The sequence below is a fragment of the Chlamydotis macqueenii genome, chromosome 3 (genome assembly GCF_036417535.1).
Source record: "Chlamydotis macqueenii isolate bChlMac1 chromosome 3, bChlMac1.mat, whole genome shotgun sequence".
NCBI classification, from domain to species: domain Eukaryota; kingdom Metazoa; phylum Chordata; class Aves; order Otidiformes; family Otididae; genus Chlamydotis; species Chlamydotis macqueenii.
In genome coordinates, this window is record NC_141558.1 from 101862627 (window position 1) to 101878773 (window position 16147).

At 41.2% G+C, this 16147-nt stretch overlaps 1 protein-coding gene across 1 annotated transcript; it reads left to right on the forward strand.

Annotated features, from left to right (window-relative positions):
- The first annotated feature begins 3634 nt into the window (after positions 1-3634).
- C3H6orf118 (chromosome 3 C6orf118 homolog) lies at positions 3635-15911 on the forward strand. Its single transcript, XM_086744623.1, is given in 7 exon segments — positions 3635-3814; positions 5953-6024; positions 7902-7949; positions 9173-9232; positions 14868-14909; positions 14911-15012; positions 15774-15911. Coding segments are annotated over 7 exon segments (642 nt in total).
- The last annotated feature ends 236 nt before the right edge of the window (positions 15912-16147 follow it).

A 16147-nucleotide genomic window follows, 5' to 3' on the forward strand; every position in this document is an offset into this window, starting at 1 on the left:
TGGAGTGGCAGGAAGGGAAATTAAATTGTGTTTTTACCCCCTCTCCTTTGCTTCCTGTGTCATATTGTTCTTGAAGGAATAATATAGTTCTGCCTTATTAGATGTCAGTTTATAAAATGTACTCTGTCCTACCAAAAAACTACCCATATTCACATGCTTTCTGCTACTTCTCCCCAGTGGGCCTTTTTCCAGTGAGCCAATCCCACTTAAATTTATTGCTCCTTGATATGTCAATCTAGGCTCCCATTGCATCACATGTAGATCTGTGCTTCAAATGCTGTTTAATAGCGAGGGGATTCTGTGGGTTATCATGCTATCTAGGCTTGATGGGTCAGGATTTGACTTTCTGATTGTCTCTTATCAGTCCCCCGTCTGTTTTCCCGGGTAGCGAGAGCAGTTAGGGTCTGCTTTTGGCCACCCGAGGCTGCTTATTTAGAAACTGGGAAAAGAAAGGCATGCTCTGTAACACTGGAGGTATTTATTGATACCTGAACTCCTAAAATCTTTGCAGTCATGCTGCGAGCATGTTTTCTGCTCTCTCTCTCTCATTTGGTGTCTTCTTCAGGCTAAATCAAATTCTTCCACCCACATATATTTTCTTCTCATTTATGATTTTAACTTGCTCTCTTCTGGAATCCTCCAGTTGTCCTAAATCTTTCCGAAAGAGTGGTGCCTGAAACTGGGTATAACATTTGACTGAAGACTCTCCTGTGCTGGGCACACTGACAGGAGTATTCCCACTTGCTGTGTGCTGAACAGTAGCCTGTATATCACAGAATGGCATTTGATTTGCTCAGCGTGCTGACAATGTTCATTTGTTCTGACTATGTCATTCACCATATTCCCCAGATATTTTCTAAATAATTTTCTACTGAGCCAGCTGTTGCTGGCCGCTGGGCAGCTGATTCTTTCTGCACATGCTGAAGTTCCTCCAGCTGTTCTCAGAATCTTCTAGTTTGTCAAGAGCATTTCAGTTCCAATCCTGTCTCTAAGAATATCTGCATCCCCTCTCCATTTCGTGTCATCTGCAAATTTAACAAGCATACTGTGTATTCTGTCATCCATAGTCGAAACAAAAATGCTGGGAAAATTACATACAGATTCAGGATGAATCTCCGTATAATACTGCTTGGTACCTCTTCCATTTGGACAGGGAACCTTTATAACTGCTCTTTGAATATATTTTGGTACAGTTTTGTTTTGGTTTTGTTTTGCACCCATGCTAGGCTATCTCCATCTAGATTATTTTCTTGTTTTTGTTTGTTTTGCTTGCTTATAAAAATGCTACAAAAGACAATGCCAAAAGCCTAAATAAAGTCAAACTAAGCAACAGATACTGCTTCTGCCCTGCACTAGCACTCTTAAACCATCATACTGGCTGTTACTTAACTCATTGTTTTTCATCTTGGTGCTTCTTAGAACAAGTTTACTTTTTTCCAGCATGTTTTTTCTTTTTGGAAGTTGAAGGTAAAGTCACTGAGCTTTTGCTTGTCTCTTTTCACCCTTTCCCACTTCCTTTAAACACAGACCCTGTACTTAGGCTATTCCCATCGGTGGTGGGTCATCAGACCCCAGCTGTCCTTCTCAAAAGTAACTGCTAATGTGTCTGAGACAGTTTCAGGCAGCTTTCCACATATGCTAGACAGATGTTCAGGAGGTTCAGCCAAATTAGCAACACATTGCTCCGAGTGCTGTCTAATCTGCTCATTCAGGCTATTAGTTTTTTTAACATTTATTTACCCTTCTCTCACTGATGCTACCTGTACCAGCCACCTGCCCACCTTTTCAGTGATGAGTGAAGGAAAAAGCTTACTTTGGCATTTTTGGCTTCCTCTGCGTCCTTCCCTATTGAGCAGGGTGGCCATGTTTCTTTGCTTTTACTATTAATGTTAATGCATCCAACTCACAGGGTCTTGCACTGTTTGAAATGAAGAGGCAGTGCTTCCGTGCGTTTCTGTGGAGGGACTGTAGCCCTTCATGAAGAAACATGTCCCCCCCATTTCAGATCTGCTGGATGTAGGTTGTCACTGTAGCAGCACTGTTGTCTCACTGGGTCGAAGACTCCCCTTGCTACAAGCCCTGCATCTTCACCGTTGGGCAGGGTCATCTTGCCAGGAAAAGCACTGGTGTGCTGTTAATACACCAAACCTGCAAACTGGCGTTGCTGGGGAGGGAGGAAGGGCTAAGAGGAGCATTTTTTAGCCACATGAGGTTGTCATCACCTTGAGGAAGTGAAGCAAGCTGTACTAGGGAGGCAAAAAAGTTGGAAATATTAGCTCATTGAAGCTGGCCTTGCCTGTTACGAGCACTGAGAGCAAATGCCACTTGGGCATCCTGGCACACGCTGACAATTAATGCAAATGTACTCTTGCATTTCTCATTAGCTTTCTCATTGGGTTTGGAGTGTGGGATTTTGAGGTCAGACTGTGCCCTGATCTGCTAGCATGGTCTCCTGCAGGCTTAAGTGTCTTTCATATGCTGTGTGGGTGTCTGCCAGGGCGTGCAGCTGCTTTAAGGTCTTGTCCAGCTCCCTAAGGTACGGAGAGCTGGCCTACGCGCCTGCCTGCTCCTTGATTGATGCCTGGACTTTTGCCTCAGTGCAGCACTGAAATGAGTTGCAATGTTTTCCTCCAAATTCCTGTCCATTTGGAGAAAACTCACAAACCTCTTATCTTCCTAATTCTGCTTCTGTGGGCTTCATTGCCTCACTCTTCAGGGAAACAAGGTCCTGCAGGACCAGAGTATCTGTGTAGGTAAGCCTAAATACTTCTAAATACACTAGAGTGCAACAGCGTTAATGAACGGGCAGAAGAGGCTGCTCCCTCAAGCAGACGAATTCATGGGGAGACCCAGGGGAAAAAGGCAAAGATTGTTACCAAGAAGAGTGGGCAGAGGCTGAGCTTCAGAAGAACCCACAGGTCTCTCCAGGTCTGTCTGATTATGTGTATACTGCTGTGGATAAGAAAGAAGGAAGTATATTTTTGTAGGCCATGTCTGTGTAAAGTACTCTGTTCTAGAATTGAAGAGTTTTGTTCTGTGTTGAAAGTTTTCATCATCTAAAACTTTCCCTTTTAAAAGTGTATTTTGTCTTTCCTCTTTCTTTTGATTGTGTGCTACAACAATCTGTTTCATCATGGAGAAAAACCATCAAGTGAGAAGCCTGGCTTATCTCTTTGATAGTTTGGAAATGGTCTACAGAACAGCTGTTAAACTTTACACCTCAGGACACTTAAATCGTAGCAAGCTTTATAAGCCTTCAGAGAAAATAAAACAGAGATGATGGTACTCTGCCAGGAAACAAACTAGTTTCATGACAGAAAGAAATCAATTCCCAGCTGAAAATGAGAGAGCGAGGAAGATGAAAAGATCTTCAGGTAACTTTTGTTCCAGCATCCCTCTGCTTCCAGCACAGGCTGAATCTTCCTGCCCTAATAACAGACATCCACAGTAACCTGTGACCGGTGTTGGTGCCTCAGCAGATTTTTCTACTCCGCTGGAAATGTTGAAGTTGAAAGCGCTTAAAAAGAAAGTAGAGGAGGGGACAGACTCCATATGCATCTCAAAAGAGTTGAGTTAGGTGTGTCAGAGATTATGGTGCTGAAAAACAAACCAGTTAAGAACAGCCAACTGTGTTATGGAGCTTGCCAAAGATGTGTACCAGTTCATACCTTCATATGCAGCTGGTGTAACTAAAACCGAACAGTTTAATGAGTTCCTACATTTCCAGAAGCAGTTCATAGCAAAGCATGAACTGTTACAGAATGATTTCACAGGGAGCAAAGTATCAGAGGAGCATGAAAGAAAGCTGCCTAAGGTAAGAAAAAGAGTCCCCAAGTTGATGGAAAGGTAAATTTTGAATTATCTTTCTGGGTGGATTGGTTACGTGTATTCCAGGAAAATTGAATCAGTTTAGGGAAAATTACCTCTCTCTTCTTGTCAGAGCGATGATCCCATATGTTTTTGTAGTTGCACACTTGTAGAACACATCTACTGTACTCCAAAACCCTCAGCTCAAAGCTGTATACCACTGTTTATCCCTCCCTCCATCATCACGTGGAAATGTGTTAAGTGTACAGTAAAGCAGGATCTTGCAAGCTAGTGATCTATATGGGAAAAATCACTGCTCGTCAACAGGAACTGTTCCTCTTAGGAATCATATATTCAGCAGCACATTTGAGATAATCTGTAAAAGAAGGTACCTTCTCTGTGTGTGCTGTAAACTATTTCTTTACACACAGACAGTTGTTGGACCCTGGCTGGCCTCTCCTGACAGGTGGGATGGGGAGTGAATTTGATCGGTCAAGCACACATGCCTTGCAGAACTTGCTTGTGCTGCTAGAGTTGATGCCCTGGGGGAAGCATTAATGATCTCATCAGCACTCAGAGCCAAATGCAGGAGTAAGAGTAATGTACTGGATTCGTAGAAATTAGGGATGGAACTGAATGAAAGAAGTTGGAGGTCAATAAACCAAGAAATTACTAGGTTAGTGTGGGCTGGAGGACTAGCATTTAATGTAGATGAGAGTAATTTTTGAAAGAATTTGGCACCTTGTCCTTCACTGTGGTACGTATAGGCAGGTTTTCGTCCCTTGTAAGATGCCAGCTGATTTATCTAGGGTATTTTACAGAGAATTAAGCAGTGGTATTTGCAAGACCAGAGGAGAGATGACTGCTGACAGAGAAAACAGAGGTCAGGCTTGACTGAAACAGTCATCCCAATGGCAGTGCTACCTATACCAGAAACTGGGAAAGAAATGATCAAGCCAATAAGCAAACGTCTTTCTTGTATACCTGCAACATACTACCAAAACATTCCAAGAAAAAGTTACGCAAAATGAGAGAAGTGAGGCAACAAATTCGTATTTGTGGGTATCACTAATGGAGAAGCAACATAATCCATATTCCACTGGATTCTAGGAGGTATGGCAGAAAACAGAAGAGACAAAGTGCTATAACAGCTTGATTTTGTAATTTTTAAAGCAGTTTTTCCCAGAAAACTTTTTCCCTAGAAACAATTTGAATCAGTACAATTTTTGTGAGACTGTGTAACTTTTCTAAAGTTTAGCAGGAAGATGTACTAACTAGCAGTGATAGCAATCTTTGCCTTTGATTAAATGGTCAAAATTTCTATCAGGTTTGGTTTGAACCAAGGATATTTACAAAGTGAAAAACTGACATAGTCTATTATCTACGTAAGAGACTTCTTGTGAAAAATTTAATCCTAGGAACAGAACACTTTGAAGTGAGGCCAACAGCACTCTAGAGAAAAAGTTCCCATGATAGAGGAACACACAGCACTGGTTGCTTCAGCGACACTTTCTTTCTCTCTCCCAGGTTTGTTACTCGGAGCTGGTATGTATAACCATGAGATTGTAAGTTTATGATTTTAACTGTTGTATTCCTTAGCTAAGGTTTCTCAGGTTATTTATATATTAATTATATCTCTCTAAGCTAACCGTTGCTTTAAGGAATGCAATGTGTTCCAAGGTCGTCTACTTCCAAATCTAGAGACAATCTGTTGAAGTCAGTAGAGATAAACTAATTTATACTTGTGGAAGGATTGGCTGTAAAGATGTGAGCAAAATATTCAACAATAAGTTGAGGTATAATGTAGTAATTGTCTTCTACCACACAAATCTGTGTAATCTTTGTTTTCTACTAGTCTTTTTGACGATTAGTACATTCTGTCTTGTTGAATGTGAGCTTTCTTCTTACTGATGATCAAAATACAATATTCATGCTATGACCATGACTTGATCTGGATTCTTGTGATATTTCTTACTGTATACTGTCAGGAGAAATGGCATTAGCTTGACCAAAGTAATACATTCTGACAGTAACTGTTTAAGAGCACCTTCTGTATATGCAGGTATGTAGTCATTCATTCTGAGGATTGTATAGGAGCTCCAGAAAATCTGTGACTGTGATCTCGTCCATTTCAAGTGACTACAGGTTGCTGAGGAAGTATTTGAAGATATATGCAACAGTGTTCTTACATTTTGTGATATTCTGAAGGAAATTCAGGTAAGAAATATTCTTAAGCTTTAGCACAACATGAGATAAATGTACCTTAACTGTTGTTTTAAATACATTATCTCTCAGTGCCCTTTACAAGTTTTTTCTCAGTGCATCTGGGACATTTAACCCTTTTTAGCTACAGTGAGGAAAGTAATTCTCCCGGGTATTTATATTCTTCAGGAGACTTTTCTCTGCCCGCTTACTCACGTGTTAAAATCAAACATACCTAAGAAACTTCAAGGGCTCATAACATTTTTTTTTTAAAATTTAATTACTTGTGATCTCAGAGAGGATGGCTAATTTCTTCCTCATTTTTGCTCCTTCTCCCGTTGTACATAGGTAAGCAAACAAGAGCAGAGAATAGAAGCATTAAGATATATGCCTCTATAGAAAGTTGGTATCCAGTCTGCTCAGTGATTTGAGTGGACACCATTTCCATCTATAAGCATCTTCATGTTGGAGAAAGGAGAAATCACGAGGAATTGCACACCTCTGCAAATCATCTGTAGATGCAAAGGTCACAAGACTGAAACAAATAGCACTGGGGAGAAAGGTGAATTGGAAGTTGCGCATATTCAGTGATTCAGGAGCAGGCTATGTTTTCTGTCACCACTTTCATTCATTCAAATCAGGGCCACGACTGCATGTGTGTTGTTTCCTTCGATTTTTTTTTTTTTTTAATATCTGACCAGCAAACTAAACTGCACGGCTATAAAAGTCATGTGATTTTGTCTGTAGTGCATTCCCAGTTCTGCTACTGGCCCTACTGGTGAGACAACAAGCCCTTGCATGTGTGCCAGTGTTCCTACTGTAACTTTATGCCTTTTAATTAACCATATAGCAGCAAGCCATGACTCGTTCTTCCTGCAGTGTCCCCTAGGTTACAAGACAGCAGTAGTACATGCAATACTTAAACATTTGTGCTTGCTTGAATGTCTCTGTGTGGTCAGGAGAGAAGGAGAGACAGCTTTTGGGAAAGACATATGAATTCTTTCCCAGGTTTCCCCTAAGGTCTTTGTGTGAGTCACACAAAGAAACACCAAACTCCTGGCTATCACTTAAGCAATTTGATAAAAGCATTGCTAAAAAAACCACACAAACAAACCAAAACCCCCCAAAACCCCAGCCTTCACTTAACTTTTTTTTTCTGAAACTCTAGCCCTAATTCTAAAATTGTTAAAATGTTTGGAGAAAAAAAAATCAGGCTGTAACCTACTGATGAGTTATTCGTCCACCTCTCACTTTGAACAGTTACACGTGAGGAGTGGTAGTTCTTATATCTGAGTTATGAGACAGTTTCCTCTTCTTTTTTTTTCCTTTTGATTTTTCACTATGCTGAAGGATGATACTTGAATCCTTTATTTGGGGACTAAATCTTTTGGTTTCTCCTCTTGGGCACTCAGGACAGCGATTTGTATGTGGAACACAATTGAAATATTACAGGTGAAAAATGAAGTTGCACTCTAATTCTCTACACTGAGATGTGTTGCCAGTGATGGCAGAAATTCTACATTGACTCTTCCAGTAAAAACTGAGAGATGAAAAAAGTCATTCCTCCATATTTGTTGACAAAATAATTACCCACTAAAATCCAGCATTTATGGACAAGAGAAGGGAAGAGGGGGCAGGTATTACAAGCAAGAAATCCTTGAGGAAGAGGAGCTAGTTGGGTAAGCAACCTATGCTGAGAATGACATTGGCATAGTCAAAATCCGAATGATCGCCTCTGGGTTTTGAACAAACCTGTCTGTGGTAGCATAAGTAAACCTTCTGTCACAGCACAAAAGGTACAATTTTCCTGGAGCTAAACTGAAACAAGAGTTTGTAATCTCTGGACTGTGTTAAACATTTTTAACGGTCTTCTTTCCTCTCAATTTATTTAGAGTGAGTATGAGCTGTACATGATGATGCTTCTAGACTCTCTGCCTACAGTATAATACAAAGTAGTATTTACTTTCAGTATTAGCTCTTTTCCTTGGTGATGCTACAGAGAAATCAGGTATTTGAAGGCAGGTATGGGCACTTCCTGACCTTATCTTTCACACAGGAGACCTAGTGCTCATCCTTTGCTTCTTTGCTTACAACAGTTTCTGTAGAAGCAACACACAGTAGAGAAATCAGAGACAGCAGCTGCTACAGAATAAGCAGAGCATTGGCTGAATAGCCTGTGCTGGATTTCAGAGGGTCAAACCTATTGTCTTTCTTTCTCCTCTTTGGCAGGGCCACATCAGTCTTTGCGCCAGCTTTCCTGCAGAAGTGCTGCTGTACAGAGGGTGACATTGGCCTCAGGCTTCCAGGAGTAGTGCAACACACCCCTTCCCCTTGCCTCTTCCACCAGTTACATCTTACTTCTGACAAAAGGAAGAGGCTTCAAGAAGTAGAAGGGGAGCACAGAGGAGATGTCAAGCCCTGAGGGCACAGCTATCCATAACAGGCCCTGCCCGGCCTCGCTGGAGCCTCTTCCCACCCTGCCCATGGCACAGGACCCCACTTCAGCCTAGCCTGGACCTACCAGTCCCTGCACCTTTCACTATCTGACCCTTTTGTAGTGTTCCTCTTTTTACTTTCCCTACTCCAAAACTAGCCCTTTCCTCTCCTGATAGCTTTTTAGGCTGGTGTTCTCCATCAACCCAGAACCAATCCTTTGGATTTGCTCTGAGGATTTCACCCAAGCTATCATCTCTCTTTGGCACTGGGCCCGTGAGCTCCTTTGTGATATTGACAATCTGTTGAAATGAAAATGAAAGGTTATGATGAACGTAGCACAGCTGACAGCATAAGTGCCTTGTCTAGGATGAGTAACACACTGCTCAGTGGCAAAACATCTGAAAGACTTGTCAAAAAGTAAGGGATTTGCATCAGTCTGAGTCTTCATATTACTGGCTGTGACACACAGAGAGAATCGTCCATATTCTTTTTTTATCTGTAACAAACCTTTAATCCATTTGCAAATATAAAGGACTTTGCGTGATTCTAAAACCTATCACAGGGGTTTTTTTTGTTATATTAGCTCTTAGTCTCACAAGCATCTCGTTCAGAAACTTTCGTCAGAACTGACTTTTACTGAAAATGTAATTTTAAAAGTGTTGCCAAAACCTATAGCAAAGGAAATGACATGACTTCACATTTTACTCTTTTTCATGCATTCTCATAGGCTGTGAAGGCTCAGGTCAAAGGGATGGAAACAAAGCCTTCAAAGGCTCCAGAAATACAGGTACTCAGGGAAGATTTTTTTTCTCATGAAGAAAGCCAGTACTGCTCTGGAAAGAAACAAAAAGTAAGCGTTGCAAATGCTGTCAACCCCTCTAGCAGCAATTAGGTAGATGTGACAAAACAGAAAAAAGTAAATAGAGTTCTTGAAGTTTTTACCAACAGCAGATCTTGGAGGAAGGGCCAAAGGATTAGATACTGTGAATGGCCTGTTCTAGGTAAAAATCTTTCTTCTTTCTTAATATATATTTTTAAACCACTCCCCCTCCTTTTCTTTTATACCAATCACACTGGGAGACATGGTTCAGCTCTGAGCAGGACTAAGGCTTTCTTTTGCCATTCCTGACTGACCTCCCATCACAGAGAAGTCTCCTGACCACAGAGGCTGCAGCCTGCATTGTTAAATTTCAGACTGTGTCACTTTTACGGGGACATTTGCTTTGTTCCCTATTATGGAGGCAACAAAGCCTATGCTCTCAATTGCCTGTGTCCTGTCCTCTAAGACAGGACTTGGTTTGACTTTCTTATTTTGAGTAGCTCATTCTCAAACTTTGTGAGGCTCCTGGTCTTCTTTGGACTGACCCAGTATTTCCATGCCTCTGTGTTTTGTGACTGGGATATTTTATATCACAGCTTTCAAATCTCCTTACTCCTACTCCAAGCTCTGATCTGACTTGCTACCCTCAATGGTTGTTTAGTTCTAGAACTCTAACCTTTAGGCTTGAAAGCTGTCCTAGCAGGAGATCTTACTTACCAACCTTCCTGTTCTTGCCCTCTCCACTGCCTGAATGTGAAGAATTAAGAAGTCACTCTTTCACGAAGCTGCTGATTCCCCTTCTTACCCATCCTTTATTCTTGTAAATGTTACTCTATCTAAACGAAATAAATTAAGAGGTCTTTTATGTCTTTGCAATTGTTGTTTCCAGTCTATTTAGTGTGTACACATTAGAATATTTACACTATGCTATCAAAATGTAGTTTGGATGATTTTGCAGTTAAAGATACTGGAGTGTGAAAGAGATTCATATTCACTAGTTTCTGCTAGCGTAAACAGGACGATAATTAACAGCTGCCCAGTACTCTACATGTCTATACTTGTCTACAGAGAGAGAATTCATGATGTGTTACTGTGGGATAAAGTCAAACTGGCATGAATCAGGGGCATAGAGTGGAATATTTATAGAGCATGCATATGCAAATTTTATCTGGGCTATAGAGATTGATTTTTGTGTAAGCTTTTATAAATATTTTAGAAGTAAAGGGGAAAAATATGACATTTTGTCTTCTGACAAAGGGTTGAAAAGGAATAATGATAAACATCCTAGAATGGTCCAAAAGAGTTATTGAGAGATTTGACAGCTATAGGTATAAAACTCCAATACTCTATAAGACTATTCAGTTCTGGATAACAATCTGTTTCCATAGGAGTCTAGGAACTTGTGCTATTCTAACGACAGCTTTCTAGCTTTGAATGAAAACTAACAATCAAACTCTGAGTCATCTTGATGCAGTGGTTGCTACTGGGAGCCTAGGATCGAATTTTTCCTCTTGCCATGGACCGTGTGTAGTCCTGGTCCTTTCTCTGTGTATAGGGAAACCATCCTTGGGGGGCGGGCAGAGGAAAAGATTTTCATACAAGACAGATGTATTTTTCAAAATTACATTGGTTAGTAGATGTTAGAATGTAGATGTTAGAATATCTGGTAGGATTTTTGAGATTTGATGAGGGGAGGAGGTAAAAATATTTAAGTAAATGCAAAGAACTAAGCTTTCTACTTATGCTATTGTGATACCTATGTGTCTCACGATGTAAGAAAGGTGTAATTGCTTCAGTATTTTCACTCAGTGAACAAGAAGTTTCCCCTCTAAGGAAAAGAAGCTGCCATTTTAATGAAATAGAGAGTGACTGAATACTATTAACTCCTTACAGAGAGTCAATTCTTCTCTCCTTTGCATCACTGAGCATTCAGACCTGGAGTTACTTCACTGTAATTCATTGAGCTTGAACTTGCTTAATGCCCTCTTAGAGCAACATTTGGCCTCTGAACATGTGTAATAATCTTCATTATACCTAACAACTATTTGCTCACATCTAACTTTGTACATGATCTTGAAAAGGTACTTGTGAAACTGTTGTTCTCTTTTGGTCTATTGTAGACTGAAGAATGAATTAGAAATGGCACTATGGATGAGCCAGACCCCAGAAGATAAAATAAATGAATGATAGGACAGTTTTGTTTCAAGCAGAATATGGCATGAATTATGGTAATAAGATGTTCTAAAGAGTCGGAAGGAAAACTGATCCAAAAGTATCTCAGCTGTTGAAATTTTTCCTGTTAGTATGATAAAAATGTGCTGACATCTAATAAAATCAGACACATAACATCTTTCTTATACTTCTTTCACTCCTGGCCTTATCTGAAACCAGTAGATGTCAGTGGGAGACTTTCTAATGCCGAAGAAACCTACAGAACTGCCAAATCATCTCTGTGAGTCTGTGACTGATTCTGTCACTGTCAGAGTCACAGCATTCTGGTATGTTAAAGATGTCTCAGGGGATGGTACATGAAACCCTCCAGCTGGCAGAAGCATGATAACTGGGTTTCATGCTTATCATGAGTAAGTTAAGCCCTGAACCATGTGCTTTCATATGCCCTTCCTAATCTTCTGTTCAGCCTTCACTGTATCAGTCCTGGATGCTCTAGTTATCCCTATAATAGTCCAGTCCATCTTGGATGCTTGCTGGGTACTTTTGTTCAGTAACAGCAATGAGGTTTACGCTCTATTTATGTACTACTTGAGAAAGGAGTGTCTTTTGAGAAAGCTTTTCATCAGTGGAATCTGGATCAGGACCTTTGAGTAAGATAAAATTCATAAATCTGGAAAGTTGTGGAAGAGTAAAAGAAAAGTGGACTAATGATGAACTGGGAAATCCTGTGAAATGCCATCAGGACAGAGTACGGTATAACTAGTCTGCTTGTTATATTTTATGCCGTTATTGAAAACCTGGACTCAAAGCACAGTTTTCTTCCAGAGTATGAGAACGTACCAGTTAGGAAATTATAATGTGGTAAATAAGGAAATAGCTGTTTAAATGGTGACATGAAATGCCTTCTGCATAGGAAGATCTAAATCTGCTTTCTGTGCAGTGGCCCAGTGTCCTGCTCCAGGCAGTTCACCGTGGGCAGCTCCTGTCACTGGCCTGTAATGCACTTTTGCAAACACACCTTCAGCAAGAACAATGCTTGAACAATCAAACCAGCTTCTACTTTTTTTTTTTTCCCTTAGCAATTAAACTGGGACAAATTCCTCCCTAGTGTGACTGTCTTCCCATCAATGAATGTATGCCTGAATGCAACTGCCCTGACTATATTTATTTCTACAACACAGTACAGGTTTTGAATTCCAGAGTTTTGCAGCCAACCACTAAAAAGCCGTAAAATCAGTCATTGACTCTGAGTCTCCTGGAGGACTAATGAACAAAACAATCAGAACTCTGTAGGCCAAGGCATATCTAAGGAATGGTTTTGCATAAAATGAGCTAAAAGACATTTAAACAATGGGTAAAGATTTCTCCCCTTCTCCTCCCTACCAGGTACTAATTTAAAAAAATACTTACTCAGTTAACCTCAAACTTCCCCTTCCTAGCTTGCTCAGTTACACATTGAGGAATAAAAACCAGCCAAGTCAGAAAGATTTATATGTTGCTGCTGTTCTTTTTGAGTCACAGCTGTATTTAAAAGCCTAAGCCAAGAAATTTGGGCCAAATATGTTAACATGTGCTGGCACTATAGGGAACAAGGCTGTGCAGATATTTTTGTTGTTTTTTTTTTTTTTTGTGAGGTGGGATGCTAAGCTATTAAAAAAGTATTCAATCCAAGTTAACTTGAAATGAGAACTTTACAGTTTTCCCAGAGAGAAAAAATGGAGATCTGATTATTTGTTAAAATGTTTTCTTAATATTTTCTAAAAAAGAATGCATTATTTCTGTCTTTCCAGGTAGCATTTCTGTAAGACCCTTCCAGGACCAGTAGCTATCCTGATCCACAGAAGGAGGGATATTCTCGCAATGATTTTCAGTGGCTCACATGAAAGGACAGGCTTTTTGAGAAGCTAGTGGCTGTTAGCCCCTGGGAGGGGGAGCAGCAGGAGGCACAGTCGGGCACTTTCCCCATCTGAGGCAGTGCACCACTCAAGCTGGGCTCATGCTTTTCTCCTCCAGCCTGCCTTGCTCTTCATCGCAGCTGTCAGCTCTCACGGAACCTATTGACCCTGCACTGATACTGCATCGCAGAGCAGAGGGAGGCAGAGTGGGGTTGGCTGCCCATGACAAGCTGCTTGGGGAGTAGGAGGGATCACACAACAAGTAGTCTTTAATTGTCGAAACATCATCATTGCCCAACACAGTGGCCTAGTCCTGAATCTTACAGCATGGCACAAAGCTGTTATGTTGCAAATGTGGCTAAAGAACTATTGTGGGCTCTGAAAGCCCTCCCAGGGCCAGGGCAGCCCCTGAGACACCAGGATTTTCTTAAGCTGCTTAGTGCACCAGTAAGACAAGCCAGGCCGCACCGTTAGGAGCCCTCACACAGCAGAGACAGACCAGTTCTTCCTCTCCCTGTTCTTGCTCTCTTCACCAGTGCCTTCTCTCCCTCTCTCCTTCCCCTCTCTGGCTGCTCTGCAACCACAGAGCCTTGGACGTCTAACCCTGCACCCTGGAATCTTTCAAGGCTGCTATGCTTTTCCATAGCTCCTTTTGCAGACAAACACCAAGAGGTCAACCAAGGAGTGGGAGAGAGATAAAACAGCGTGACCTTGAGCTGCACTATCGCCAGGGAAGAAAGCAGTTTATTTGTATTAGTCCATGCCCTTGGACTGAGGGGCACTATTAGTCTGCGCACGTCGCTTCCCTCATTCCCTAGATGAGGAGCTGGCAAGGTCCCATAATACAGCTCTGGCTGCAGCAGCACAGACACCGATAGGCTGCAGATGAGCTTGCTGACAAGCTGTGAAAAGCTGAAAAGGTCTTTGACTCAAATAAGACCCTCGCTGGGCAGGAGCGTGAGCTGGCTGTGTAGGATCTTGTAGGATTACATTATTGACTTGTTTTAGTGAGGGGAGTGGGTGAGGTGGCAGTGAAGTTGGCCTGTAAAATTCCAAAGTGCCTTTTCTGGACTCTCCTAAGGGAGTACAGCATGTTTATTCTGCTCCTTGCATGCTGTTATCTGTTCTCCTTGCTGGGATGCAGTGATTTCCTCCTTGGCTGTGTTCCAGTTATACCTAGAGCCTGACTGTATTTTTCTGTGAAGTGCTAAAGGGTCTTGGTTGGGGATGACTGTGAAAAGTGAGTGTCATAGCTTGTGTACCAGTGTTCAGACTGGTGGAATGAAGTGCGGGTACAGTGGGTGTGTGTACTAGCTGAACTGGGGGCAATGTTGTGGGTGCTTCTGGTCTGTACTGCTTGGCTTGGTTAACTCAGGCTCGTACTTGGGTATGCCTACTGAAAGCATTATGGGCACAGCCTTATATGCCAATTAGCTTTCCACTGCCAGCTCTGTCCTTTAAATTGCGCATGTGTATTTATACTTCCAGAAATCTGCACCAGGCATGAGACAAAGAAGATAGCATGAAAACCACTTTCTGTTTCTGAAGAGCTTGAATCTGTGAGGTGTAAAGCTCTCAAATAAATGGGAGGAAATTACTGTACTAAAGACTGAGAAGAAAGAAACAAAGGTTTGTGTTGAGATGGTGGATATCATGGAAAACACTATTAAAGAAATAGAGGCAAGAAACAATTAATTCTAAACATTCCTAGCAAGATTTCTCAAGAAGTGTTGGTGTCCAGGTATTGCCATGATATGGACCCTTTAGCCCTGAGATTAACACTCAGCAGTCTTTATTTTCTCCTCTGAGAACATAACATGTACCTAGTCTGGGCACATCCACGTTCACCACTGTGTCCAGCCTGTGATCCTGCAACAGGAGGCTTGTAGGTTGACCTCACTGTGTCAGATGACGGTCTGCAGACATAGGGGTTATTTCTGCATTCATGTTATGAGCTTGGGGATTAGTACCCAAAGATACATTAAACAACTACAGAATCATTATTTTTAACCTATTGTGTTTCTCAACCTGGAGAATTGGATGGTTCTGGGTGGGATTTTCAAGTATCCCAAGTTGGCATCATCTGCTCTTGAAATAGATACTGAAATGCCTAGTAACTTCAAAGGGAGAGAGATAGGACAGTCCTGATTCCCTTTGAAATCCAATTTCTAGATGGGTAAATAACTGAACATTACTGCAGATCACTCCCTGAGGCATGCAAATGACCATAGCTGTGAACACGTTTCAGACAAAATCAGGAAGGTCAGGTTTAAGTCTAGGTTGAAAAAGAGGTCTGTGGGTCTGTGATGGGTTGCTGGTATCAAGCAATGGATTTTTAATAAAATTCCAAATGTTAACATGGATATTTGTTTACAGAATTTGTTTACAGAACAATGTTATAAGCTTTTTCTTTTTTTTTTTTTTTTTTTGTAATTCGCTAGGTTCCATCATTATTGGTTGAGCTCTCATTGTCATTGAGGTTGTACAAAGTACACAGTGAGAGACAGCCTTGTATTGAATATCGTGCAATCCAAGGTACAGAACTTGCAGAGATTTATGTGTTAAAATTTGCATACTGAGAGTGGCCGGTGTGAGGACCACTTAAACCGTAAAAGTCAGACGCTTGCAAATTTCTGCAGGATTAGTACATTCAGCATTTAAAAACAGTATTCCTTTTCTACTGGCACTTGTGCTGTTAGAAATAGCACATGATCTCAATAAAGGCACTTTTAGAATCATAGAATGGTTAGGGTTGGAAGGGACCTTCAAAGGTCATCTAGTCCAACCCCCCTGCAAGGAGCAGGGACATCCCCGA